Source organism: Pteropus medius, unplaced genomic scaffold (assembly GCF_902729225.1).
Source record: "Pteropus medius unplaced genomic scaffold, Ma_sr-lr_union100, whole genome shotgun sequence".
In the NCBI taxonomy this organism is placed as follows: Eukaryota; Metazoa; Chordata; class Mammalia; order Chiroptera; family Pteropodidae; genus Pteropus; species Pteropus medius.
Genome location: NW_024350922.1, coordinates 1,072,754 through 1,100,375, shown reverse-complemented (window position 1 = coordinate 1,100,375; position 27,622 = coordinate 1,072,754). Strand labels below are relative to the sequence as shown.

At 51.1% G+C, this 27,622-nt stretch overlaps 1 protein-coding gene across 1 annotated transcript; it reads left to right on the top strand.

The window, feature by feature from the left end:
• The first annotated feature begins 80 nt into the window (after positions 1-80).
• Positions 81-27,622, top strand: RBBP6 (RB binding protein 6, ubiquitin ligase). Its single transcript, XM_039840206.1, is given in 18 exon segments — positions 81-349; positions 4,583-4,682; positions 6,980-7,016; positions 11,324-11,368; positions 13,405-13,493; positions 13,612-13,708; positions 14,072-14,211; positions 16,548-16,720; positions 18,240-18,343; positions 18,462-18,799; positions 19,638-19,734; positions 19,849-19,927; positions 20,036-20,090; positions 21,216-21,284; positions 22,314-22,526; positions 22,528-22,668; positions 23,874-25,640; positions 26,044-27,622. Coding segments are annotated over 18 exon segments (5,289 nt in total). The 5' UTR covers positions 81-183.

Below are 27,622 nucleotides of genomic sequence, written 5' to 3'. Positions count from 1 at the left end.
GGCTCCGGATCATTGTTTCTGGGAACCCCTGCCTGTGGTTGGGGGGTATTTAATCCGAGGGCTTAGGGTCCTTCAGTGTCTGAGTGTTTTGTGTGTGTACATATTCTGCTCTTGAGTTTATAAATATACGTACATTGAGCGTGTCCACGTCTCCTCGCTGAACCGTAGGGACCCTTTGGCACCATGTCCTGTGTGCACTATAAATTCTCTTCCAAACTCAAGTACGACACCGTCACCTTTGATGGCCTGCACATCTCCCTCTGCGACCTGAAGAAGCAGATCATGGGGAGAGAGAAGCTGAAGGCCGCCGACTGCGACCTGCAGATCACCAACGCGCAGACGAAGGAAGGTAAGCGCCAGCCGGACTCGGGGGGCCGGGCCGGGGGCAGACAGCTGCGGGCGGCCGGGGGCCGGGTGGCCGACTAACCGCCATCGCGGCCCTTGCGGGGCGGGCCGTTCTGATGCGTGTGATTCAGCCGGCGCAGGGCTGCGGCGCTCGGCCTTGGAGCTTCGCCGGCGTTATTTGACTGCTGCAGACGTGGATGGTCCTTGGCAGGCCGATCCAGACACGTGGGAATCTGAGTATTCCTCGGATGTTTTTTAAAATGAGGACTTTGGTGGGAGAGGGTTGGGGTGCCGCCCAGGTTCTCGGGGTCCTTGCCTTGGGGCGCTTTCCGATTTGTTTTCCGTGGGAAGGCCAGAGGAGAACGCGTGCAAGGCCTCTCATTTGTAAGAGCAGCGACAGAAGTACTGCTCTAACCTTAGAACCTCAGGACGCCTGGGGGCCTCCTGGCTCATTTTCCGTCCTCTCTTCCCTCTCCCGTCCGTCTGTCTGAATTTTGGAGTTGTCTGTGTCATGGAGACGGGATCCTCAGTTTTAATATCTCTGAGCCAGCCTTCGGTGTTGGAATTGCTTTTGGAACTTGGTATGTTCTGGTGTGACCGCTGTTACGTGTAAATTCCACCATTAGTAACAGCGATTAAGTAGTTGGAGTTAGGTCATCACGTTACTCTAAAAATTTAGCAACTTACCAGGTATTAGAAGTACTTTTTTAAAGTAACGATTGCTAGAGTTTACGTAACTCTGTGGCTCCTAGCTGGGATACGAGCACCAGTGAGCCGCGATGGGTGGGAATCTTTTGAGGTCTTTCACATTTTTAAAGGCATTTTATAATATTGAGAATTGAACAGTAGGTTTGAAAATGTGACAGGTGACCTCAGATTCTGACTGAACTTGTTTTGGTTTCTTTTTCTCCCGATTGTAATGCTGACGCGTAGTTTTCAGTTAAGTCAGCCTTTGAGTTTTATCGCTGGCATGAGAAGAAATATAGTGAAGTTCTAATTAGGTGGTGTTATTTATGTGATCGCTGAATTAGGCTGACAGTGACATGGTTCTTTTGGTTGGCCTGAGGGGGGGGTCCCCCCCTTCGGGCCTGTTTGGGGAGGAGAGTGGCTCTCGTCGTGTGGAGGAGCCGTTTTCCGTTTCTGTCCCGAGCTAGCGTGGTCGGCCGTGTTCAGACCCGGAGGTATTCGTCCAGGAAGATCCCGTTTGCCCACGGGGTGGCACAGGAAGGGATGTTCTCCGCTCCCCCCTCCGCATAAGCGTCCTCCCTCAGGGACACGTCACGTGAGGCTTTGGGATTGTAGTCATGCCTCGCGTCCCTCTGTCTGGGGAGAGGAGAAATTGTTGGCGGTCACGAGTGGTTGAGAAATAGCTTTGTTTAAATGTTATTCAAGAAAATGCCTAAAGGACACTTCTCTTTAAGGCCACAGAAAGCATCTCTTAAGTAGCAGTCACATTCCACAGCAGGTGGATTCCGCAGAATTCCAGGCTGTCTTGATATGGTGATGCCACGAACAGAAGGAAAGAAGGTCTCAGGGGAACGACAACCCTGGGGCAGTCTTCGCCATCGCGCACTGCGCACGTGTCACGTTTTACCGGAGCGTCGTGCGGCGCGGCCCTCTGCCGCTGGACTTGGCCATCTTTGCCACTTAGAAATCGATCCGGCTTTGTTAGACTGGAGGGAGGTTGATGGGATTCTCGTCCACAAACAGGAGACTGTGATGCGTTATTCTGACGCGTCCCGGAAGCGGGGGGAGAGTGTTGCCCCGCAGCGTGTCCCCTTTTCCGTGTTTGCGTGAACTGTCCCCATGGAGAAGACGCTGATGCCGCATCAGCCAGGAGAAGGGGCTTCAGGGGAACAAGTTAGGGGGGCGTAGAGCAATCACTTGTGCGGTTTCGGGGTAGTAGTATCCAGCGTCACCAGGCCGCTGAGGAAGCACACCGCCTGGTGTTAGCACTGTGCAGTGAACACCGTGCAGTGAATGGGTACAGCGTGAGTGTCCTAGCTGCATGGTTAGGGGACTGGCCGCCTGGGAGAGGGTACTGACGGGGTCGCTTTGGTTCCTTTACCTAATGTTTAAATCACCTGATCTGGCCACGTTCGGGGCCTTAAATCTTGATTCGATGAAAAGGCTTGGATCAGAATTTCATGTTTGGGTTTTAAGAATCCTGCTCCTATATATATTTTTAGAATGTTTCAAAACGAATCTCAAATGATCTTTTTGTTTTTCCTCTATAAACTTGTTTTCCTACTTTTTTCCCCTTGACCCCTCCCCCCCATAAAAAAAAAACCTTCATTCTGTACTTTGATGTGAAAGGTTTAGAAGCTGAGGATGAAGTATTTTTTAAACACTCTGTCTTCATTTCTGAAATTCATCTTGTTTTTCATGTTTGGGGATCAAAAATCACACTGATGCGTGGAAAAGGTCTTTTGACGCTAACAGGCTGCTTATTAGAGGTGCTTAAGGGCAGGAAACCGTCCCTGTAATGCGGGTACTCCTAAGGTCACAGCGTGGCACGTGGGCCCCTGACGTGGGCCGACGCTGCGCTTTGCTGGATGGAGGTGGGCCCGTGACGGAGAGCCGCCGTGGACACGTGTGCCATTTGTTTCCCAGTGAACACTTTTGAGAATTCTTACGTATTCGGAAACTGTCAAGTGTTTGGCACCCAGTTTTGTTTCTAGAATTTACTTTTTACAGATTTGTCTCCCCTGCCTCCACTTTTTCTTACTCAGCTTGCTTGGAATTTGAGGCTACCGTGAACTGTGCAAGGTGATGACAGATTTGCATCGGGGTTCCTGGGTCTAGGGAGTTGCGTCACCCCTAACGGGTGCCTGTCTGTAATTAATGCCCACCCCCTTGAAATGTACCGAAAAGAACTCTTTCCTGAACAGTTCAGTTCCTAACGGGAAATGCCAGTAGCATCACGGTGGCAGTAATAGAGCTGACGTACAGGCAGGCACACGTATGGGACAGATTTGAAATAGTGGGAAGAACAGAGGCGGCAGCCAGCCACCCACCCGGTGCCGAGTAACTGAAGCGAAGCAGGCAAACCCAGTGACCTTAAAAGAGCGAACCTCAGTCCCCGACTGGGTGAGTGAGGGAGATGGGTGCGTTTTCACATGTCTCCCTGTGGTGGATAATCTTTTTGATTATTTTATAAGTTCCTTCTTTAGTAACCATCGTCGAATTATTTGGTCCAGTTTCTTTTTAAATTTCATTCTTGCAGAAATATCGCAAGTAATAGAAAAATAGGATCCAGTCATGCTCTCCATTTGTGGTCCCGGGGTGACATCAGTGCTCACCCAGCAGTTCTGCGTGACTCTGTTTCTCCTTCGCCCCGCTCCCGAGTACAGATCACCCGCCCGCCTTGCGGGCGCTACCTCGGGGCATTTTGAGTCTCCGAGTCTCTGTCTGTCATGTCCCAGCACAGACCGTCATTATTCATAGGCACCTGTTTCTGCTCCAGTTCCCTATGGGTTTGGTTTATTCTCCACTTAGATACCAGAGCCATTTTTTTGTTTTTAATATAAATCGTCATCATTTTTGCTTAAAATCCTTCAGTGACTTTCTATTGTACTTAGAAACAAAGTATAAATCAGTATACAGTCTGTACTTTTCTATCTGTATTTCAAATCATTCTTTCATTTTCTTCCAGCTATTCTGGCCCTTCGTGTCATTTTTTCCACATGCTTTTCTATCAGAAACATTCTTTGTCTAGCTTTTTTGCACATCTGTCTGGCTTCAGTCTTTTAAGTCTCAAATGTCAAGTCCTCAGAGGGCCCTTCCTTGAATCAACATTCTATCCAAAATTGGATTCCACTTTTAATTCTGTATTATAAAATTTTTTTTTCCTGCATTCAAAAGTCATAATTTGAGGGGGCTCTTCCCCAGTAATACTGATGTTTAGGGGCTGGGGGCTGCGGAACTTCTTTGTTACAAAGAGCAGCTTCTCTTCATGTTCTGCGTTACTGGCTAAATAAACTAGAGGGTGACAGTCTGACTGAGATTCTGGGATTCACAGAAGCGGAGGTGCCGCAGCCAGGAACGGCCTGACACGGCGTGGCGCCCTTGAGAAGCCACGTGGCTTGGGGTGCTCTGACAGCGCGGGGGTCTCCGGGAGCGCGTGGGCATCCGGCCCGTGCCCCACAGTTACGTTTGGTCGGGGTTCTCTAATCCCTGAGGACTGAGCTTGCCCAAATGCCCAAATAGAAATTCAGCTCTATTGTTTTATTTACAGAATATACTGATGATAATGCTCTAATTCCTAAGAATTCATCTGTGATTGTTAGAAGAATTCCTATTGGAGGTGTTAAATCTACAAGCAAGACATATGTCATGTAAGTGTTTATCAAGTTCCGTGCATTTAAGTTACCAACGTAGACCTTTGTGAGAGAGAGAGAGAACAGTGTGTTTTAGAACTGAACTCATTCTTGTACTCTGGTGAATGTATCTTTTCAGTCCTTAGAACTGTGAGGACGGTTGGTTGGTTTTATTCTGATTTCTTTGCCCAGTCGAGGAGACTTAACCCGCAGTTAGGAGTGAGAGCTCCTGGGAGGAAGTCTTGCTCCGTGTCGGCGATGTTTCGAGACACGAGGAAATGATGTTCCAACAGTGAACAGCATCTCCGCGCCCTTGTTTTTATTTGCCTGTGCGCTTTCCCTCCACTGTTATAGAAACGTGTGTGAGTCTCCAGAGACCTGTCCTGAATATCTTGACAGCCTCGAGAGTGTTCAGTAATGCCGACGTCCGCGCCCCGTGAATGAGGGGCTGCCGTCGGGAGGCTGTAGTCTCTAGGGTTTGTGAGCCCAGACACTGGGCTCACACCAGGGTTTGACTCACTTGCTGCTTCACACCACTTGTGTGACCTGGGGTAAGTTACCTAGGCCTGCCTCGGAGTCTTCACAACAAAATAGGGACGTGAACACGCAGCTCGAGCTCGAGCGAGCCGCGAGAGACAGTGCGCGGCACGTGGTAGCGGCTGTGTGGGAGCAGAGAAGCGGCAGTCCCTGGGGACTAGACCCCGAAGGGTGGAATCGGCACTCTGTGTCTCTAAGCTGCCCGCCGCCTTGGAGTCTTCCCGGCGCTAGCAGGATTGTCGTGTGTGAAGAGGTTAGCCTGGGCTAACGGCTGCAGTCTCCCCTTGACCTTAGGCAACCTTATTTGAAATTGCGGCAGATTCTGCTTTTGGTCAATGACAAACTGGAGCTTGCCGGTCCTAGGGAATGGTGTGTGCTCCTGGACTTGAGGTCGTGCCGCTTCCTGGAGCTTTCCCTCCCGGGGGCAGGCGCTCATTCTCGGAGTGTTCTCGTTCGCTGTAAAGTGAATTTGGAGGGCCTTTTGTGTGACAGACATCTTCTGTATGGTAACAACTTAAAAAGCTGAATACTTTTACTTTTTTGCTGTAAATACCAAGTGAACTCTGTGCTTTTAACTTAATGTAATTTTAAATTACATTAAGGGAAAATTCCTGAAATCTAGTGAGAAATTACACTTTGTTTTGTTTACCAAGTGCCTTTTTAAAGCCCTGAGTTTCAGTGGATTTTTTGATACTCGGAAGCTCCTGGGGAGAGAATTTATTTGAAGTCCATGGGAAAAGAAGTTGCCTCTCACGGAGTTGCGAGTTAATTTCACTGTATGATTTCCTTTGTAATGTATTTGTCTCAGAAGCCGGCTGAGTTTGTCGAGCAAATATTAGAAAATGAGAACTTTGTTTTTATCTCAGGACTTCCAAATCATGCTCAAAATTACAGACTCCTTTCAGATGCTGACGTTTCTCTATAGTCAGGATAGTGTAAATTTAAAACTAAAACTAAGCGTTTAAAGGCTATATTTAGCAACTTAACCCCTGCCTATTTCCTGTGTGGACTTTTAAAGGAATTTCTTCTTAGGCTTATTTGTATGTGCTTTTAAAAGTCAGATCGTCCAGTTCTCCGTAATCGTTTAACTCGTTTTTTTTACTAAAATAACTCTGTCAGACTTTATTGCATTTTTCTGGAAGTTCGAATTCTTATTTTATCTTTGGTCATTGCTTTGAGACTTTTTAAGAAATTAAAGTTAACTGTCGAATAGCACATAAATTTAAAAGCAACATCAATATCAATAAAGTTTTCATCAAATTAAGAAAATCAACATCAACTTGCTTTCTGGATTTGAAATCTAATTTTTGGAGCACAGCAGTTTCTCCAAGATCCAAATTCTAAATATTAACAGTGGTCTTGCTTTTAGAAACCTGTTGTATAGAAGTTTACCTCTGTGCCTGTCAAAGCCGGGGGAGTATAATTTCATTGTTCCGTCTGTTAAGAAACAATCACAAAGTTTCTTAACAAAACCCTCATACTGCCTTTTGGAAAACGTTAATTGTCAGTGGCAAGGTACACCTAGTCTAGAATTCTCCAGTATGGGAATTTTTTTTAACCACAAATGCATCTTAAACTGTTCATGTTCAAAGGTGGTAAAGATTAATCTAAGGTAGTATATTTATTATTTCGAAAATTGGCTGTTTTTAAATCGTGTCAAGGGAAAATTGTTGTCCTAGAAATGTGTAATTGGAGAGATCTATCAAGATTTTTTTAGCACAAAAATTCCTAAGTGGCTGCATAGAACTAACGGTAGTTTTGTTTTGTTTGTTTTTTAGAAGTCGAACTGAACCAGTGATGGGAACTTCAAAAGCAGTATGTAAAAACACAATCTCACACTTTTTCTACACATGCTTTTACCTTTATAATGTAGCAGTGAAGTAAATCATTTTAGAAGTTAATATCCAACCGATCGTAGTACATATTGTAAATAAAATGTGTTTTGATGACAGCTCAGTTGAATCTGGATATATGTGGCATATTTTGCACACTTATTTTGTAGAAATGGGTGATTTGTGCCCAAAAAACGCTGTTCCATATTAAGTCTGAGAGCATTCTCCCTGTATGACACTGTGTTGTACAGCTCATGTATGAGCCTTGTTGGACCGTGCAGGTTTACACCGGTGGGCATGGCGACATGCCCCGCACCTGTCTGTCTGTAGTTAGTACTTTGTATGTATGTACAGGCTGTTGTGTGCTTTTTGTTTCTTGCAATAAAAAATGTTTGGAGTGTATATTTTGCCATTTTCACGTTGTATCACTTAGTTTTTGTTAGATTTTTTTCTGCCTGACTGATGGCTCTGAAAAGTCCATTAGCACAATGTGAAGCTCGCGTTAAAGTTCGATGCTTTCTCCAAGCTCAGACGCCACGTGGCAGAGGCTTCCCCGGGGCCGCTGAGCATCCTTATTGTTTAGTTTTTTTATTGGGCGATTCCGAGCTCCTGTTCTGTTCATGTCCTCGCTCTAAAGCGAAACCTGAAATTGGGCCGCCGCGAGCGTGTCGCTGTCTCCTCCATGATTTTGACGATTTTTACAATTGAGTGCATTGTTTTCAAATTTTAATACAAGGTTTCCACTGGTAATCTGCTCAGTCGTCCCAATGAAAGTATTTTCCTTTCCCTTAAGATACTGAAATGCTGCATTAATTGTAAGCCAATCGAAAGCTGTAGCTTATCAAAGACAGCTCCCCTTCCCCAGGGGGATATCTCGATGTTTACCACAGATTAACCTTAAGTCTCCACCATTTTGACCTTGAGCTCTTAAGTGAAAGGTAGTGAACATTCCTCACTCGTGGGGTGAAACGTCTGTTTCTGAGCACAGTTCTGCAGTAACCCGGTTCTGTAAACTTGACGGTTCTCTAAGCATTGGACTGCTCAGGCTTGGTTTGTACGCGATACAAGACGTCTGAAATCTTCATTTAGAACTCAAGGGTGTTGCTTGCTGTTTCACTTTACCCTTTTTAAATACTACTGATCTTTAATTGTGTATCAGGCATTTCACTAACCATTGGATCTTAAACATGGTAACTTAGAGTATCTGAACTTTGAACTTGTTCTCTAAAGCATACGGCCTTTAGTTCCCTCGGAACTAAATATAATGATTCCAAAACTCTTAGTGTTTGGGGTCCCCCCTCGTTTTTGGGGTATATGGGGTTTTTTTTAGCATAATGCTGTAAAAACTGTCCAAGTTTCTGTTTTGCTGGTGATTGGTTTAAAACTGATTTTTATGTATCCAAATGCTAGCACAAAATAGACTGACTCTCCTGGTGACTGTAGTAGTTAATGTAACACATTTTGTATAAAGTACATTTTATACAGTATTTAAACTAATTCAGATGAAGTTTTATTTCTTGAAAACAATTATTTCCTTTTTGTTTATTAGCATGTGTATAAACACAAATCACATGTTCATAAATAAAGTTAACGTTCTTTTAGCCTTGCGTGTTCCCTGGCATGTCTGTATCACACTTACAAGAAGCAGTTTATTTTATGCTTATTTAGGTTTTTCTTTTCTTTTTCTTTTTTTTTTCCTTTTTTATTTTTTTATTTTTTAATTTTTTATTTTTTCTTTAGTACTTTAAAAGTGGCTTTAATTTTAGGTAGAAGGATCCGAAATGGAGACATTAGATAACTTGATATCCCCCTCATTTCTTTGCTCGGGGCACATTTGCTGACATTGAGGGTGAGAGAAGGGGTTCATCGAGTGTGATTTGTGCCCGTCTTAGGAGACTACAGAATCACGTGTTGCGCACATGCACGAAAGCCGAGCGAGGTGGTCGCTGACCCAGGTCTTGACTCCGATTAATCAGTCAGAGCGAATGTGTGTGCGCTCTCGGCGCCGTAGCCGGATCGAGGGCGGCCGCTTCTCTCTGCTGCTCAGCTTCGCTTACGTAGCTGCCCTTGCACGCTGGGGCTCCGGAGCCGGACGCTGTTCTTACTAACGACATCCGATGACGTGGTGTGGGGCCCTTTAATTTCAAGCAGGAACGTTTGGCATAACAGATTTCAGGTTCTTGCTCTCGGGAGCAAGACTGCAAGTTAGACGTGGGGAGGCAGGTTAACTAATGATGTCTGCAGGGTGCATCGATCAGTTTTAACGACTGCTTTTTTTAATGTGGATTTTTTTTATCAGTAGTAATCCGAGAGTTACTGTACTTACGGATGCTCGGTACATATAAGTCTCTAGTCATTTTTAAACCATTCCTTGTCAGCATTTATCACTTATTTCTTAGTATCTTGCTATATGTAGAAAACAATTGGATGCCCTTTCAAATTTGTCGTAAATTTGCCTTGTGGATTCTAAGGTATTTAGGTGCCGTGGTGATTATTTGGTGGGGAAAAAAAGTGATTTAGATGCCATTGACTATCTGAAGCCACTTTCAATTCAATAAATACATGGTACTAGTAAGTTCGCAGAAACGTGAGAAAAAGGACGAGAAAGCTTGGCATGAGAACATAGAGACAGCTCCATCTTAAGGGTGACAGGACAGAGTGACAGGGACAAAAGTGATGGTTTTTTAGTTCCAGCGGTAGGAAAGTTAACGTAACCGATCGCTTTCCTAGGGAACTGCTCAGTCTCCTAGTCTAGTCTAGACGGTAACGGACTGTGTTTAAAGGCTGTTAATGTGTTTCATTGGTTAGAAACATAGTATAGATGATGGTTGATTCAGCTCTCGTTACTTAAATTCAAATGATTCCTAGTGGATGTAAAATGTAACCTCTTCAAAACAGATCGAATAGGTCAGAATTTATTCTGGATCAGAAGAGAGTATTGTTTTCTTTTCAAAATTGGTTTGATTTCCCCTTGAGATGAGTTCTTCAAGGCAAGAAAACTTCAGAGCTGGGCGAGAGGGTGAACCCATCGGCGGGTTTCGTGTCAGGCACGTGGGGCTGGCGTGTTGACACCTCTGTGGTCCCTCAGTGTGGAGCTGAGAACCTTTTGTTTAAGTGAACGTCCCAGTAATACTGTCCCATGAAACTCACTTTAAAACCCTAAGATATTTATTTATAAGACGTATTTTAAATTTAGCCAACACTTTTTATTTGCATTTATCGAATTTCTCCTGTGGTGGGCATTGTGCTAAGAACCCTCGTTACATTTCTGTCTGGTCCCCTTAAGTCAAGCTGCTTTTAATACTCTTAATTCCTGGACCGCTTGGGAAATGCCTGCTGAAGATTCACTCCTCTGTTTTTTCTTCTTTGATCCAGAGGTCTTGTTCTCTTCTCCCTGTTTTAAACGAGAGTTCTGCCCGCTAATGCCTGAGAGGCGTATGACACGTTAAATAAGCAACCTGCTTGCTACTACGTAGGGAGCTTAGCCCTGTTTCGGTACACCTGTAGGGAAAGTGTGTCTTCAGCTACCTGGAGAGAGGTGTGTGTGTGCATGTGTGCATATACACGTGTACATACACACACACACACATTAAAATCGGGGCGGGGGCCAACCAATGAAAAGTTTCAAAATGCCGCATATGAAAACACATTTTCTCAAACCCTCTTACCTCCTTCGTGTGTGGCACTCGCCCACGTGGGGTGCATACGAGGGGCGCCCTGCCCAGCGCACCTCGTTTCCCCCTTTCGTTTGCCTTGGTCAGGCCCTGCTTGCGTTGGCGAGAAGCTGTCACTCTGTACGGGAGAGTGAACGAGCTTGCTCGGATTGAGCAGTACCTGCTCAAAGAAAGGAACAAAGTAGCAGCAGTTAGGCGGGACTTGTCCCATCGAAGCCACCGCCTGCGCCCTTCCTGGGCCGCTCGCCTTACGCCCGCCCGAGCCAGGGCAGCCCAGGGGCAGGAGGCCTCCCCTCCCCGCCCCCTGCCTCGCGCCTCCGCGAGCGCAGAGACCCTTGACAGACAGGCGTCTTCCTGAGCACCTGGTCCCTCTGGACAGAGTGCCCCGGTGACACTGTCCTTCACACGCTTTCTCGTTGTGGCGGGGCCCCAGCTGCTAGCCGTTCCCCCGTGCAGGGCGAGGTGGCGAGGTGGTGAGTGGGCGGTGGCGCGCTCAGCCGTGGCGCGTTCTGTGGGGTGCGCAGTGTCTGAGCAGTGAGTGGCGGTCGGGGCTGGATGAGCGCTCACATGTGTCTCGCTGTGGAACTTGAATGTGTGTTTAATCTTTTATGAACAGATGGATGACCCTTCTGCATCTATTTCTCTGGCCCAGCTTACAAAGGTATATATACATCTATATCTATGTTCTTGAAAACGTGCACTTCCTAGCATCGTACTTTCTATGTGGAGCGGTTGTCTTGAGGGGTTGGGGGAGGGGAGGTCTTTGGCAAAAAAAATTGTACATATTATTACTCTCCTGTAAAGAGTAGGTGCGGTTTTGAGAAGATGGGGGGGGAGGATTTTGTCAGCCCCACCCTAATGTCGGAGCATTTTCAACTTCAAGACGGAAGAAACACATGAAGCTACACTTACTTGGCTTTTTCCCTCATACATGTGTTTAATTATACACTGGAAACTAACAAGGTTCTGGAGGAATTCCCTGGTTTGGGCCGTAAATTTTGTGGACTTTCTTTAAGCAGCCAAGTAGAAGCTTCCTTTTTACGCGGACGATTGTATGATTCTTTCTTGAGTATTTGAATCGAACCCCCGAAGGCCAGCATTTTAAATGTGATCCAGCTGCTTCATTATGCCGTAGACCTGTAGTCTGTCTGCATTTAGAAGAAGTTTTAAACAACCTAATTTGTTTGAACACAGACTACATGAATTGTGTTAATGTGTAAAGCTGTTTGCAGAAATATACCAATGTGTGTGTCTGGCAGAGAGGCAAACTGTCACCTCCTGAAATCATTGTATATGCCATGTTCTGCTCTAAGATTGCTTGCATTTTCTGCTCACAATGTGTACTTTTTATTTGGGAAAGCACTAGTGATGGATTACTTTTTAAAACCATAGATTTAGCTGGCGAATCGTGCCTTTACAAAAAGGCAGATATATTACGGAACAGGAAGATTTTTGAGGGCCAAGAAGGAAGTTTTCCAAAAATTATTTTTTCCCTACTCTCAGAAACATAAAACCAAATTTAGCAACCGAGGTTCATGAGTTGGTGGGTTTTCCATTAGTGCCGTCCCTATCTGCTCCTTGGCTTTCTCCCTTCTCCCCAGACTGTACTCCCGAAGTGTCCTAGTAACGTACAGGTGTCCTAGTAACTGTTCTGGGAAAACGAAACGTTAACATTGGTGACTCTAAAACATCTAGCGGGCTAAAGCCATCCTCTCAATTTTCTAGTGTGAAGTGGTTTAGCACAGACAACACCGTTAGCAGTTTCTAGTTTGCTGTTTTAACCCTTATGTGCTGTAAGGACCGCATTTGAGTCTGGCTCTGTTCCTACCGTGTTTCTCTGTGGGAGGCAGTCGGGGAGTTTGGAGGTTTGGGGGATTTTTTTCCAATTATTTGTAAATTAATGTTTGGGTTCAAACAAATTAGTTGTTCAACATCTGTAACCCAGTTTTCTGTAAACGTTGCTGCTGTTCTGAGCTCTGTTAATGTTAAGCATTCTCTCTGTATATAAAATCACAATAAAACGTTAAAACTGGTTGCTTGTTTTGTGGATGAATGTAAAGATAAACCCAGTGAGTGGCTGCTGATTCGAGTGCTAGACGCTTGAAGATTCAGGTTCTTAGGACTCACTCCCTTAGACCCTGCTTATACCTAGACTGTGGCGTGCACCTTAAAGACGGAGTTCGTAAAACTTCGGAGAGTTGGATTCCAGATTGGGAACGCTCGGTGCGCGTGCCTTGCACGCGATTTGAAACCGACGCGAGTCCCTAACGAGCCTCTGCCTTTTCACATCTGCTGTGTAATGTGTTCAGTGATTCTACCCACAAGCCCACCTCCAAGTTGTCAGTATAAATTATAGTCCTCATGCTGTGACACTTGAAGTACTTTCAAGGTTGAAAAGCATCAAGTGCTTCTCTCCTAACTTAATCTGTTTTTAACTCTTAGAGGCCTCGCGTGCAAATCTGAACACAAGGTACAAACAGGGTCTAAGGTTTGAGTGCCCCCAGAAAGGCTTTGTCCAGCCCCGCTGACACCCAAACACCGGAGGAATTCCCAGTGCCTCTTGTAGGTTAGACATGTAAATGGCTGTTTTTATGCAAGAGTAGATACTGCTCTTTACAGGATGAGTGGTGTTGTCTTTGGCTGTGTGGTCTTAAATGTGTTTCTAATGTGTATGTCAAACAATTACCTGTTAAACAGACTGCCAATCTGGCTGAAGCCAATGCTTCCGAAGAAGATAAAATTAAAGCGATGATGTCGCAATCTGGCCATGAATACGACCCAATCAAGTAAGTTCACGAATGCTTTATGCCGATCGCTGCTCCGGGGAGGAGTCTCCCCCAATCAAAGCATCCTTTTTTCTATTTACCAAGTCTCGTGTACATGTGATTTCTTCCTCCCTTTCAGTTACATGAAGAAACCCCTAGGCCCGCCACCTCCGTCTTACACCTGCTTCCGCTGCGGTAAACCTGGCCATTACATTAAGAACTGCCCGACAAATGGGGTAAGTCCGGGGCACGAGCCTCGGTCCATCACGGTTTTCTTGAACTGTTTATCAGCCGTCTCGTTTTAACGGGTAGACACTGCCTCCTCGTGCGCAGAGGCGGACGACCACAGCCTCGGAGCCCAATGGCCAGGCTTCAGGTCCCGGCCCTGCCACTCAGCAGTTGAGTGAGCTTGGGTACACGTCTTGACTCCTGCCCGCTGGTGGTTCTCCCCCGAGACGGGGTGACACCGGTCCTTCCCCGCACGGCTGTCGGGAGGGTGACGAGAGGTCCTGTGAGTCATGAGCGGCTGGGAAGCGCCGCGTGGTCGGTGGTGGGAAGTGAAGGTGACCGCTGCTCCTCTCTCCCTTCCGCCCCGGCAGGATAAGAACTTCGAGTCTGGCCCCCGGATTAAGAAGAGCACGGGGATCCCCAGGAGCTTTATGATGGAGGTGAAGGACCCCAACATGAAAGGGGCCATGCTTACCAACACGGGGAAATACGCCATACCGACCATAGACGCGTAAGTGCCCGCGCCTGCGTCCCCGGGGACCACAGCCGGGCCACTGCCCTGTCTGTCTCACGGACTCGGGCTCGTCACTTGGCTGCTCCCGCGTCGTGAATGAGAGGCTGCAGTCTGCTCCATCTAAGGCACATGTAGAATGGGTTTGGGGCCCTCGGGCCTCCAGGCGCCACTTTTCTCGTGTCTAAGTGTTTTGCTGTCATTCCCTGCTTTCTTCCTCAGCCACATGCGTGCTCCCACACAATCATACATGCTCCCACACAATCATACGTGCTCCCACACAATCGTATATGCTCCCACACAATCGTACGTGCTCCCCACACACAAGGCCAACGTATCTTCATCATTTTGAGAAACAAGGTCTGACAGTAGAAGTTGTGAGGTGTTGCGGCAGGTTTGAGGGCCAGGAAGGGGGGGTGACGGGTGGGGGTACCCGCCTGTGTGAGCCTCGCGCTTCTGAGGTGTGGCTTATTTGTCAGCCGTCAGTTACAGGCAGCTGTGAGCTATAAGCTGTACTTTAATGCTAATTTTAATGTATTTCCGGATTTTACGAGCCACTCTCGAATGAGGTGGGTAGACGTGACACCCTGATGGTGTGGTTCAGAGGGGCGACTTCCCGCTTCACCAGCTCGCGTTGATGCTTCTCGTTACCTTGTTTATTACTATCGGTGGTGCGGACTCACGTAGCGCACAGCAGTGTGAAGTGGTTTTGTGGACTCTGCTTACACGACATCTGCACAAGGGTTTGGTGACCCGGGTGCCCTGCGGTCCGACGCAGAGGCCGTGGATAGGGCTCCGAGTCTGCGTTTTCAGCAGGTGCTCCGGGAAATGATGAAGCCACCCTGAGAAACGCCAGTTTAGGGACTAGACGTCCACATTCTCAGTGACACACTGTACACGAGAACGCTTGCCCTGGGCTGCCCGCTGCGCTGTGCGGCACTGCGGTCCGCAGATGAGCACTGACCTTCCCTAGACCCCAGCCCCGCCTGTCTTCTCGGCTGCACCCCCATCCGTTGTCTGTCCATCACCAGCTCGTGTCTCTGTGGCCCATCTCGGAGCAGTCTGTCGTCACGCTCCTTCCAGCTCAGGCATTTCTCGGGCCTCCGGACGCACTGGTCTTTATCATGCGGAGGCCCGAGCGTGTCGGTGGAGACGCATGGCGGAGCCCTAGCTAATAATTCAGCTCACCGCTCTGGACCGCTGCACCGAGAGCCCGTTCATGCCAAACACACAGCAGAGATGGGGAGATGGGAGCCCGGATGTTTGCTACGAAACCTTCACCCTCTCCACGAACACCAGCGATAGCAACTCAGACCTTCTTCTGTTTCTTTTTCTATCCTCTCTTGTCCTCTTTTTTTTTTTCTTTTCTCTCTTTTGGGCAGTGGGAGACCCCTCTTTCACAAATTGGGAACGGTGGGGCATAAGCAAATTGACACTTATTTCTGGAGTCGTGGTGATGTCTGTGGAGCACCTACAGCACAGATAACACACCTCAGGTACCTGCTCCGTCAGCATGGAGATGAACACACTGACCCTGGACGAGCTAGAGGGGCTTCCCGCGGGACTCCTGGGTGTCACAGGCGTGTGCGGCTGCAGAGGAGGTGGGGCGTTGGAGGCAGCGGTGGCGAGTCTGACAATAGCATGTTTTGGTTTTTTATAGTTTTAATATGTTTAATACCCAGTATTTCAGCAAAATGCATTTCTACAAAAGAAAACAAGAACTTGAAACGTTCGACGAGGTGTCACTTAAAATTGTCGTCACGTATATTCTAATCATTTAAGTAAAAATTGGCTATAAACAGATCCATCTCTCTTAAAGTAATTACAAGTAGACCACTGGTTTTGAAGTCCAGTTGGGGCTGTCGTCGGCGTGGTCGGCGACCTGCTGCCCCCTTAGTTGTACTGGTGTCACTCTCTCCGCTGTGGCACTCGTTCTCAGACCCCACAGGGCTTAGGGGCCGTCCTACTGTGGAGGGGAGACATGGCGGGGTAGCAGAAAACGTCATCGGGGTGTGGTCACGTCTCTGCCACTGGCATGTAACTTCACGGCACGGATGTGTCACTTTACCTCGTTCTTAGACTTAGGAATTCTGAGGTCCTTTCCGCCACGTTGATAGCATCCTTTGTTTCTTCTTGTACTCGTCGAGGGTTTTGTTTTTACGTCTGTTTAGAGGGACGATGTTCGTAATCGCCCCCCTGTGTCGGAAGGTTTCACACTGTCAGCTAACGTGGCATTGTGTGACCGCGAGTCCCCTTCGTGGTGCGGTCGGACACACGACCATCGGGAAGACTCTCCCTTCCCGACAGCATTACAAACGCTGAAACCTCTTTCACAGCGAAGCGTACGCGATCGGGAAGAAAGAAAAGCCACCCTTCTTGCCAGAGGAGCCGTCCTCGTCCTCCGAAGAGGACGACCCCATCCCGGACGAGCTGCTGTGCCTCATCTGCAAGGACATCATGACCGACGCCGTGGTCATCCCCTGCTGTGGGAACAGCTACTGCGACGAGTGTAAGACACGCCCCTGGGGATGGTGTGCGCGACGCTGGGCCACGCGGGGGTGCCCCTCCCCACCCCGGCACTGTTGGAAGTACAGGGGTTAACTTCTGGCTCCCCCAGAACGTAACAGCTGAGGGCCCCTGTCGCCCAGAGCTTGACGGGTAACGCAGGCAGCGAGTGCGCGTTTGGGGCCTTCCCCGGGTCGCGTGCCACATGACAGTAGCAGCAGCTGGCGGAACCGTGAGGAGGAGCCGCGGACGGGCCCTGGGCAGCAGCCCGTGTTTCAGTAACAGTGCGAAATGCGATGATTGATAGCGCGGCTAATGGCAGGAACTCTGTTTTCGCTGCTTTAAAAAAACAAAACCAGCTTCTTTGTTTTTTGAACGTTAGAGTTAGTCCCTCCTGCGCTTTCGTCAGGGTGACTCCACTGGGGTTTTAGAAGACGCAGGATTTGTTTCCTGTGTGTTTGAAATGGCCGAGTCCCTGTCCTGCGTGTGGAGAACAGCTGGCGGCCCACCTGTGGTTTCCGTTGCTCGGTTTCAGTGACCCCCGTCAACCACGTTCCGAAAACAGGGAAGGGGAAGATCCCAGAGGTAGACGATTCACACGTTAGAATGCGGCGGTGTGAAGGAATGCCACGCCATCCAGCTTTGTCCCACCGGGACGGGAGCCATCGCTTCGTCCCTGTGTCCATTCTGCACACGCTCCCCACGCGTCAGTCACTGAGCAGCCGCCTGGGCTGGCAGATCGTGCTGTCGCCCTCCTCGTGCTTCTTAACGGCCTGAAAGGGAGCTGGGAGCCGCTCCCGAAAGTGAAAGGGGGTGTGTGGGGAAACACAAGCAGGGTTCAGGTGTCCACTGGGGGTTCGCGATGGACCCCCCGCCCCTGCCCCGCGGCTGAGGAGGGCGGCTGTTCTCGCCTTCCTGCGTGTGGTGGAGAACTCTGGACGAGCCCCCGGCATGCACCGCGTGCCTGCTGCGGCCTTGTCTCAGCAGCAGCAGCAGCAGCACCTTACCCCGCCACTTAGCCCGAGCTCGGCCCCGCTCATCCAGGTGAAAGTGGCATCGTCTGAAAATATCACTGCTCATTGTTTTTGTTTCTAAAGTTCGTTCTGAAATTTAAATGTGTGTTTCGAGGTCCCGCCAGTGAGGACCGAAGTCGAGAGAGGAGGTGGCTTAAGCCCCATTGCTGAGTGCGGTGCTGCACTGCATAGCCGGTGGATCCGATGGTTACCCCTGCTGCTGGGGTGTAGACGTCTTTGGTGTTTCTGCCTGAATAACACTCCGTTTTTCATAACGGGCTCAACAGAGAGAAACGTGTTGGGGAAGCGTGCCTTTTCTGTCCACGTAACTGTTCGGCTCCCAGTCGCGACTTCCGTTTGCGAGGCGGCGCTTAGAGCGGAGCAGTGGGGCGCTGGGGGCGGGGTTTTACTTCTAAGCTTTTTAACCCGAGAGTAGAAGCGGGCAGCGATGTGTGTTCTGAGACCAGGAACGCGACTGAACAGCCTGCGTTTCTGTCACCGCTTACACAGGTATAAGGACAGCGCTCTTGGAATCAGAGGACCACACGTGTCCGACGTGCCATCACACCGACGTCTCTCCTGACGGTTTAATCGCCAACAAGTTCTTACGGCAGGTAGCTGTCTCGCCTTTATGGCGGCCCTCCTACGAGAAATGCCATCACCTTCGAACGATGTAACGCTCCCCGAGTGAGTGCTGCATCACAGCTCCGTGTCTTCGCTTGGTGTCTGCAGGCTGTTAATAACTTCAAAAACGAAACCGGTTACACCAAAAGGCTGCGGAAGCAGTTGCCGCCGCCGCCGCCCCCAGTGCCGCCGCCACGCCCGCTCATCCAGCGGAACCTGCAGCCGCTGATGCGGTCGCCAATGCCAAGGCAGCAGGACCCTCTGATGATCCCGGCCACGTCCTCGTCAGCCCGCCCGGCGCCCTCGCTGGCTTCCCTGACTTCTAGCCAGTCGTCCTTGGCCCCCGCCGGGCCTGGCAGCGTGTCTTCCGCCCCAGCCCCCGTGCCCGACATCACCGCCACAGTCTCCATATCGGTCCACTCAGAAAAGTCAGACGGGCCTTTCCGGTGAGTGCGCATTCCTCCCTATCGGAGCAGTGTTTATGTCGCCCACGACTATAGCGCTTGTTCAGTGACCTGCAGTGTGTGCGTCCCCGTGGGCCACCGTGCTCGACTTCCGAGAGGCCATTTAGTGCTCCAGCATCCCCAGGTTGCAGGCCCCCACCCCCACCCCCGAGTACCAACCGCATCCCACAGCAGCTCTGCGGTTCTCGGGGGAGGGGGAGGAGCGCATGAGCTGGGGCTCCCGGTACCGGACAGGAGGTGGGGGGCTTGGGGAACAATCGTTTTGGAGCGTAATTACATAGGAACAAGAGAAAACTCGAAGCCCGCCCCTTCGAAGTGAAAGGGGCCTTAGACCATGTACTCCGGTGCCCTGCAAGCTCTTAAAAAAGCAACCAGCGTTTAAAAGGCAGGCGTGGGGGTGCGCAGTCGAGGTCAGCCTCCTCTCCGGTTGCCAGTGGGCGTAAGGCTCGCCTGAGGTCACCCCGGGGCCAGCAGTAGGGTTGGCAGTGGAACGTAATCCTGGTCCTGTGTCTTCCTGTCGCACGCTCTGGCCTTCTTTGCTTCACGCTTTCTCCTGTTCTTAGAGCCGAGTCGCCACCTGCCGTGTCCGTAGACAGCACTTCTTAAGAAGATCCCTTCTCTTTACTTTTCACTCGTTCGTGAGGAGCTCTCCAGAAGTCTGATCTTTCTTTTTCCTCAGAAGTTCTCATCATCTTCGCTTTAACTGAGTCTCAGTGCCGGTGATACATAAACAGAGTCAATAGCAAGATGTGGTTTTTACCCTTAATCTTCCATGTCTGATTTTCCGTGACTTTTCAATGCTATAAATTATATTTTCTAGGGATTCCGATAATAAATTGTTGCCAGCCACGGCCCTCGCGTCAGAACATCCAAAGGCAACCTCCTCGATTGCAATCACTGCTCTCATGGAAGAGAAGGCAAGTTTTACTGACTTAGAAAGTTGGAGATTTGTTTTCACAGTAGTGTTTTCTTTGTTTGTTTTTCCTTTAACGTTTTAAAAAACGGTTTCTTTTTCTCTGTGTCTCCTAAAGGGCTACCAGGTGCCCGTGCTCGGGGCCCCGTCCTTGCTCGGGCAGTCACTGCTGCACGGGCAGTTGATCCCTACGACCGGTGAGCGACATCGTTTTGGTTAGAGCTTTTTTCCTTTAGAAAATAATTTTACCTTTATTTAAATGCAGTTCTACATTTACTAACTTTCTGTTTATTTTTGATTCCAAGGTCCAGTACGAATAAATACTGCTCGTCCCGGAGGTGGTCGGCCCGGCTGGGAACAGTAAGTGTGTGTAAAGTCACCTTCGGGGGTGCTGTCCGCCTGGACGGTGGACGCGACAGCCTCGGTCGGCAGCGTGTGCCAAGGGTCTTCTTTGGTCACATTCTCTTTTACCTGCCATGGTAACAGTTTTATCTGAAATGTCACAAATGGGATATCATATGAAGAAGTACTTGGTAAAGTGTACAGTCTTACAGAGATTCTTTCACTCTTATGTTTGACAAGTAGTGACCTTGACAGGATCTCAGTTAATGAATAGGTTAAAAATTATTTGGAAGACTAGTTTAAATTTCAAATCACTCATTATCCTAATGAACTGTTCTTGGCTGTTCAAAATCTGAGTAAGTAAATACATAAGTTTAAAGTCTACTGAACACAAACTTTCTCGTTTCAAATAGTATGTTAATGCAATGTTATCGTATATTAAAATCTATACGATATGACGTTCTGCCCTGAAATACAAAAAAGTCGATCTTCATAGGCTGTTCTGTCATTAAAAATCACTGTTACTTATCTTTTTCGTTTACTACCTATATAATTATTTCTGTTTACATAATCCATATAAACAGGTTTATGTATTTATATGAACTGGTTTATATTCTAGAACTTGGATTTTTTTATTTCAAAGATAAACCCAATTTCTAACAGAAAAAGCTCCTTAACTGAGGCTAGCAGAGTGTATCAGTAGAAAGAACACGGGGTCTGGAGACTGGTAGACTTGGGCTTGAACCCCAGCTCCGCCGTTTCCTGGCGATGTGACAGTGGGCGCAAGAGTCCACTCCTCGGCCTGTGTCCTTGTCTGGGGAGTTGGGGCGATGCTCTCGGCCCCATGTGCTGAGTTCCATGGGCCCGCGGGCACGAGGGCTCGTCCCCTCTCCACAGCAGGGGGCTCACGGAGTGACTCACAGGACGCTGACGGAAATAGAATATTACAGATGACGCTCTGTATTGAGGTGTCATTATTGTCACAATATGTTTTCTAGAAGAAATAGTCCCCTTTAAGTAAACATGATGCTTCCTCGTGTCCTCTGGGCCAAGTGCTAAGGGGCGGGATCAGGGTGGGGCAGCTCTCGGCACGGGTGAGGGGTGTCTGCACGCTAACGCCTGTTCTGTCTGTGTCTCCGCCAGCTCCAACAAGCTTGGGTATCTGGTTTCCCCGCCCCAGCAGATCAGGAGGGGGGAGAGGAGCTGCTACAGGTAGGCTCGCCGGAAGTCCGAGAGAAAATGAGCTGATGACACACTGACACGACTTAGACACAGCGACGGTTACGCTCCTCTCGCCGAGTCCCCGGTGCTGGCCCTCGGGGCCCGGGGAGACCGGATCACACTGAGCGTCCTGAATAGCGGCCTCGGGCGCCCTCTGGTGCCTGCGGTCTCCCTGTCAGCTCACCTCACTCACGCTGGGTAGGAGGAAGTTGGCGAGGTCCCACGCATGTGTATGTCAGGGCAAGGTGGCCGTCACCAGCTCAGCCCTCCCCCACCTCCTTTCTGGCGGAAGGGACGAGGCGATGGTGCCCCGGGGGCCCGAGTCTGACAAGGGAGCCCTCGGGGTTATCTCGGCCCCCGGGCCCCCCGAGTCACCTTTGTCGCGGTGCTGCTGCTCCACTGAGAGAGTTGCCAAGCTGCCAGATGCCGAGACCGTCCCCACAGGAAGGTGGCGCTGAGCTGCGTCGTCACTGTAACTTACAGAACCCTTAGCTTAACAGAAGGAAGCCGTCGTTTCCTGACGTGGCAAAATCTGGGACACGTGGCCAGCACCGTTGTCCCTACCTAGGCCTGGGGGGGAGAGCCTCGAGTATTGAGCCACCTGTTGTCGGTTGCTCGTGTTAAAACCAGTGTGTGGCCGTTGCTCCTCGAAGGTTCTCACGTCTTCCTTCTCTCAGGAAGATTATAGAAAGTGTCTTCTTAAACTTTTTTGGTCTTCTGTTTTTCAGAGGACTGGTTAGGAAGTAAGGACAGACCACCGTGGGGCGATAGTCTGCACCTCACGGACGAGCGTGTGTACACACGGCGTGGCCCCAGGGTGGCCTGCGGCTGGCCCCCCCCCAATCCCTGGGCCGCCCATAGGGCTCTGCACACACAAGTCACATCATGTCCTCACGGCCACGCACGTAGTCGATCCCATTCCATTGTGAAGTGTGGAAATAGCACGGCTAGAAGAGACAAGCTCACGCTGTCAGGTGCGCTTAGTGTGAGGGAATAACATCTTGGAATTTATTTCTCCAGAAGCATAAACCGTGGACGCCACCACAGCGAGAGGTCACAGAGGACGCAAGGCCCGTCACTGCCGACAGCGCCGGTCTTTGTGCCCGTCCCGCCCCCGCCGCTGTACCCGCCCCCCCCACACACACTGCCGCTGCCCCCCGGCGTCCCGCCGCCACAGTTCTCGCCGCGTTCCTCCCGGCCTGGCCGCCCATACGCTGGCTTCTGGCGTCCCCAGGGTTCCCCGCCCGGCCAATCTGTCAGCACCTTGGGTGTCGTCAGGAGTGCAGACCGCTCACTCAAACACCATCCCAACAACACAAGCACCACCTCTGTCCCGGGAAGAGTTCTATAGAGAGCAGCGGCGACTGAAAGAAGAGTAAGTGTCCTCGTCCGGAGCGCTCGTGCCCCCATGGTGACGTGGCACCTCGCGCGTGTCCCCGGAGCGGTCCGCCGCGCTCCCAGTTAGCATGAGGAACTTCGCCTGCAGACTGAGCGGGAGCCGGGCAGGCGACCTCCTCAGGGGCTCCTAGTCACTCAGAGCGTCCAGGCGGAAAGCTAATGGCAATTCATTCATTTCATTCATGATCTGATTACATTTGTCTTGTTAGTGTTCTTAAATGGTTTTTGTTAACTTTCGCTCTTTAACTTTATTTTACTAGGGAAAAGAAAAAGTCCAAGCTAGATGAGTTTACAAATGATTTTGCTAAGGAATTGATGGAATACAAAAAGATTCAAAAGGAGCGTAGGCGCTCATTTTCCAGGTTAGTGTTCTGCAAGCCTTCACAACAGAGTCACAAACGGGGCCTTGATATCCAGGGATTAGCTATGGATACGCGTAACACCGCACTTCTGGAATTTTCCCGATTCCATCTAGGCAGACAGACGGAGATGTAGCATATTTCCCAGTATCTGTTTATCGAAATGATGTCTCAGCATAAATTCCATTGCGTAGAACTGGCAGTCAGGGGGGTCAGATTGCCCTTGTCCCTCCAAGTTATTTGTAGTGCGAATGCTTGGGAAATGTTTGTGGAAGGAAAGTCGGGGAGCAGCCCCAGAACGGTTCTGAGGACCGTCCCGCCTAAGGCTACCGCTCCCTGCTCGTGAGGTGTGGTAGGGCGCACATCGCTGTCTCACAGAACAATTGAATCTTAAACACTCCCTGGAAGTTTGGTTAAAAGACGTTTTTAAAGCTTACATTTGAAACGTGGTTTCTCACAAAGCTAGACCGTTGGCCAGTAGGACCAAAAAAAGAAATTACTCCTGCTCAAGTAATCAGTTAGGACGCAAACTTTAAGTGAATTGGCATCTCTTTAAACGTTCAGTTTATTAGCTCGCATGACTCACGGTACATTAATGCGCTTCACTCTGATCGTTAAGATTCACTCTGTCGTGTAGCGGCGGTCGCTCTGGTCTTCGTGTACTTTATTCCATTCCCGGAGAGGCCGTGGCGCCTCTGCGGTCACCTAAGATGAGACGCGAAGTCGAGACAGGTGGGACCGTGAGGCGAGCACGCTAGAGTCTGAGTGTGTGCCGCTGCCGCGCGCGCCCCTCACCGTCCCCGTTGTGTCGTCTGCCCTGCAGGTCCAAGTCTCCGTACAGCGGCTCGTCGTACTCCCGGAGCTCGTACACGTACTCGAAGTCGCGCTCGGGCTCCACGCGGTCCCGCTCCTACTCCCGCTCCTTCAGCCGCTCGCACTCGCGCTCCTGCTCCCGCTCGCCCCCGTACCCCCGAAGAGGCCGGGCCAAGAGCCGGAGCTACCGCTCGCGGTCCCGCTCGCACGGCTACCACCGGTCCCGGTCGCGGTCGCCCCCGTACAGGCGGTACCACTCACGCTCGCGGTCCCCCCAGGCGTTCCGGGGCCAGTCTCCCAGTAAGCGCGCCGCGCCCCAGGGGGAGGCCGAGCGCGAGTATTTTAACAGATACCGAGAAGTCCCGCCGCCTTACGACCTGAAGGCGTACTACGGCAGGAGCGTGGACTTCAGGGACCCCTTCGAGAAGGAGCGGTACCGGGAGTGGGAGCGGAAGTACCGCGAGTGGTACGAGAAGTACTACAAGGGCTACGCCGCCGGCGCGCAGCCGCGGCCCGCCGCCAACCGGGAGAGCTTCTCCCCGGAGAGGTTCTTCCCGCTCGGCATCAGGAACTCGCCCTTCACCAGGGGCCGCCGGGAGGACTACGCGGGCGGACAGGGCCATCGCAGCAGGAACGTGGGGGGCAGCTACCCGGAGAAGCTTCCGGCCAGGGACAGCCACAACCCGAAGGACGCCGCCAAGTCGAAGGAGAGGGAGAGCGACAGCGCCGCGGGGGACGGCAAGGGCGGCAAGCACAAGAAGCACCGGCGGCGGAGGAAGGGGGACGAGGGCGACGGCCTCCTGAACCCGGAGCTGCTGGACGCCTCCAGGAAGTCCAGGGAGCCCACAGGCGGCGACGAGAGCAAAGCGGACTCGCTGTTCGTTCCCCCCAGCCGGGACGACGCCACCCCGGTCCGAGATGAGCCGATGGACGCGGACTCCATCCCGTTCAAGTCGGTGTCCGAGAAGGACAAGCGGGAGCGAGAGAAACCGAAAGCGAAGGGCGACAAGGCGAAGCGGAAGAGCGACGGCTCCGCCGTGTCCAAGAGGGAGAGTGTCGCGAGACCCGCCAAGGGGCCCCCGGAGAGGGCGGAGGGCGAGCGCGAACGGTCTCCTCGGTCCGAGCCCCCGCCGAAGAGGGCCAAGGAGGAGGCGCCCAAGACGGACAGCGCGAAGCCGGCGTCTTCCTCGCAGAGGGACGAGAAGGCCGCCGGCACCCCCAGGAGAGCGCACTCCAAGCCGGCCAAAGAACACCAGGACGCGAAGCCGGGCAAGGAGGACAGGGCGAAGAAGGAGCCTGCCAAGGACGGCAAGGCGGAAAAGGAAAAGCCCGCCGGCAAGGACGACAAGGCCAGGAAGCCCGGCGAGAAGGCTAAGCCGCCGGACGGCAAGGCGGAGAAGAGGAAGCGGAAGGCGGAAGAGAAGGGCGGCGACAGGGACTTCGAGTCCTCGTCGCTGAAGGTCTCCAAACTGGAGGCCGCGGAGATGGCGAAGCCGTCGCCGAAGCGCAAGGTGGAGCCGGACGTCGAGAAGATGGACCGGACCCCAGAAAAAGACAAAACGTCCTCGTCCACCGCCCCCGCCAAAAAAATCAAGCTCAACAGAGAAACTGGCAAAAAAATCGGAGGAAGCACGGAAAACGTGTCTAACGCGAAGGAACCCTCTGAGAAAGTGGAGTCGGCGTCTGGCAAGGCGAAACCGGAAAAGGCGAAGGGGAAGGCCAGGCGCAAGGTGGCGGGGACCGAGGGGCCCAGCTCCACGCTCGTGGACTACACCAGGTACCGCGGGCGGCAGGGGCGGGCGGCGGGTGGCAGGCCGGCCGGCCGGCTTCCGGTTCTGGCCACGCGGGAGCCTCTTACAGCGGCAGGTGTGGATGCGTGTGAGCGTGCGTGTGTGTGCGCATGAATATGTGTATGTGTGAGTGTGCGCGTGTGCGCGTGAGAGAAAGAGGAGCACACTCGTGTCGGTGGTCAGGCCCATTTGCTCCAGTCTCTCGGGGATGGAGAAGTTTAAAGATGGGGTCACGGGGGCTGGGGGAGCCGCACGCATTTATGTCTGCAGCTGAGCAGAGCGATTGCTTTTGAGAGGGAAAAGCGCGTTTTTCGTGTTTGGCCTTTTTGCCTGTCAGAGTTTAACGATAGTAAATTCCTCACTCGTTAAAAACGTTTGAATTCTTTTTAGTACGAGTTCGACCGGAGGCAGCCCCGTGAGGAAGTCTGAGGAAAAGACGGATGCGAAGCGAACCGTCATCAAGACCATGGAAGAATACAATAACGACAACACCGCTCCTGCCGAGGACGTCATCATCATGATCCAGGTTCCTCAGTCCAAATGGGACAAAGACGACTTCGAATCCGAAGAGGAAGACGTGAAGTCCACGCAGCCTGTCCCAAGCATCGGAAAACCGGCCAGTGTGATCAAAAACGTCGGCACCAAACCGGCCAACACGGTCAAGTATGCCGAGAGAGAGGGCGAGCCGTCGGAGAAAATCCAGAAACCCCCCAAGGACGCGAGCCACGACGTCACGCAGCCCGAGGTCAGAAGTTCGAAAACCTCCGCATCGAGTGAAAAAGGGAAAAGCAAAGATCGAGATCATTCCGCGGCGGAGAAGGAGAACCCTGAAAAGAGGAAGAACAGCGGCCAGCCCGAGAAAGAGGGCAACTCGGACCGTCCGAGCGAGCAGGGGGGCTCCCGAAGCTTGCCCCAGCCCTGCAAAGAGACCAGGACCCCAAGTAAGCACGACTCCAGCCGCGGCTCATCGCACAAAGACTTCACGCCCAGCAGGGACAGGAAGGCGGACTACGACGACAGGGCGCACTCGGGCTCCAAGCGCAGGGACGAGAGGGGCGAGCAGGCGGGACGGAAAGACTCGCCCCCTCGGAGCAAAGACCCTGCGCCCGGGCAGAAGGCGAAGCCGAGGGAGGAGAGGGACGTGCCCAAAAAGGGAACGGGAGACTCCAAAAAGAGCAACTCCAGTCCCTTGAGAGACAAAAAACCTCACGATCACAAAGCCACCTACGACGCCAAACGCCTGAGTGAGGAGACGAAGCCCGTCGACAAAATCCCTTGTAAGGAGCGTGAGAAGCACGTGGCAGAAGCGAGGAACAGTAAAGAGTCCGGTGGCACTAAGTTACCTCACGTACTGAACCCGCCAGACCCACAGGTGGAGAAGGAGCAGCAGGTCACCGGGCAGAGCGACAAGAACGCGGCCAAGCCCAAACCCCAGTCGAGTCACTCTTCGCGGCTTTCTTCCGACTTGACCAGAGAAACCGACGAAGCTGCCTTCGAACCAGACTATAACGAAAGCGACAGCGAGAGCAACGTGTCTGTGAAGGAGGAAGACGCTGCAGGGAAAGTCTCCAAGGAGCCGAAAGATAAAGGGACGGAGAAAGTCCGAGAGGGCGTGGACGCGGCCGCCGCCAGCCAGACGGGCGTCACCAGGAGCCACAGTCAGAGCAGCCCCAGCGTCAGTCCCAGCAGAAGTCACAGCCCTTCCGGGAGCCAGACCCGGAGCCACAGTAGCAGCGCCAGCTCTGCGGAGACTCAGGACAGCAAGAAGAAGAAGAAGAAGAAGGAGAAGAAGAAGCACAAGAAGCATAAAAAGCACAAGAAGCATAAGAAGCACGCGGGCCCCGACGCGGACGTGGAGAAGAGCCAGAAACACAAACACAAGAAGAAGAAGTCGAAGAAGGGCAAGGAGAAGGAGAAGGAGAAGGAGAAGGAGAAAGACGACCAAAAAGCGCGATCTGCCACCGTGTAG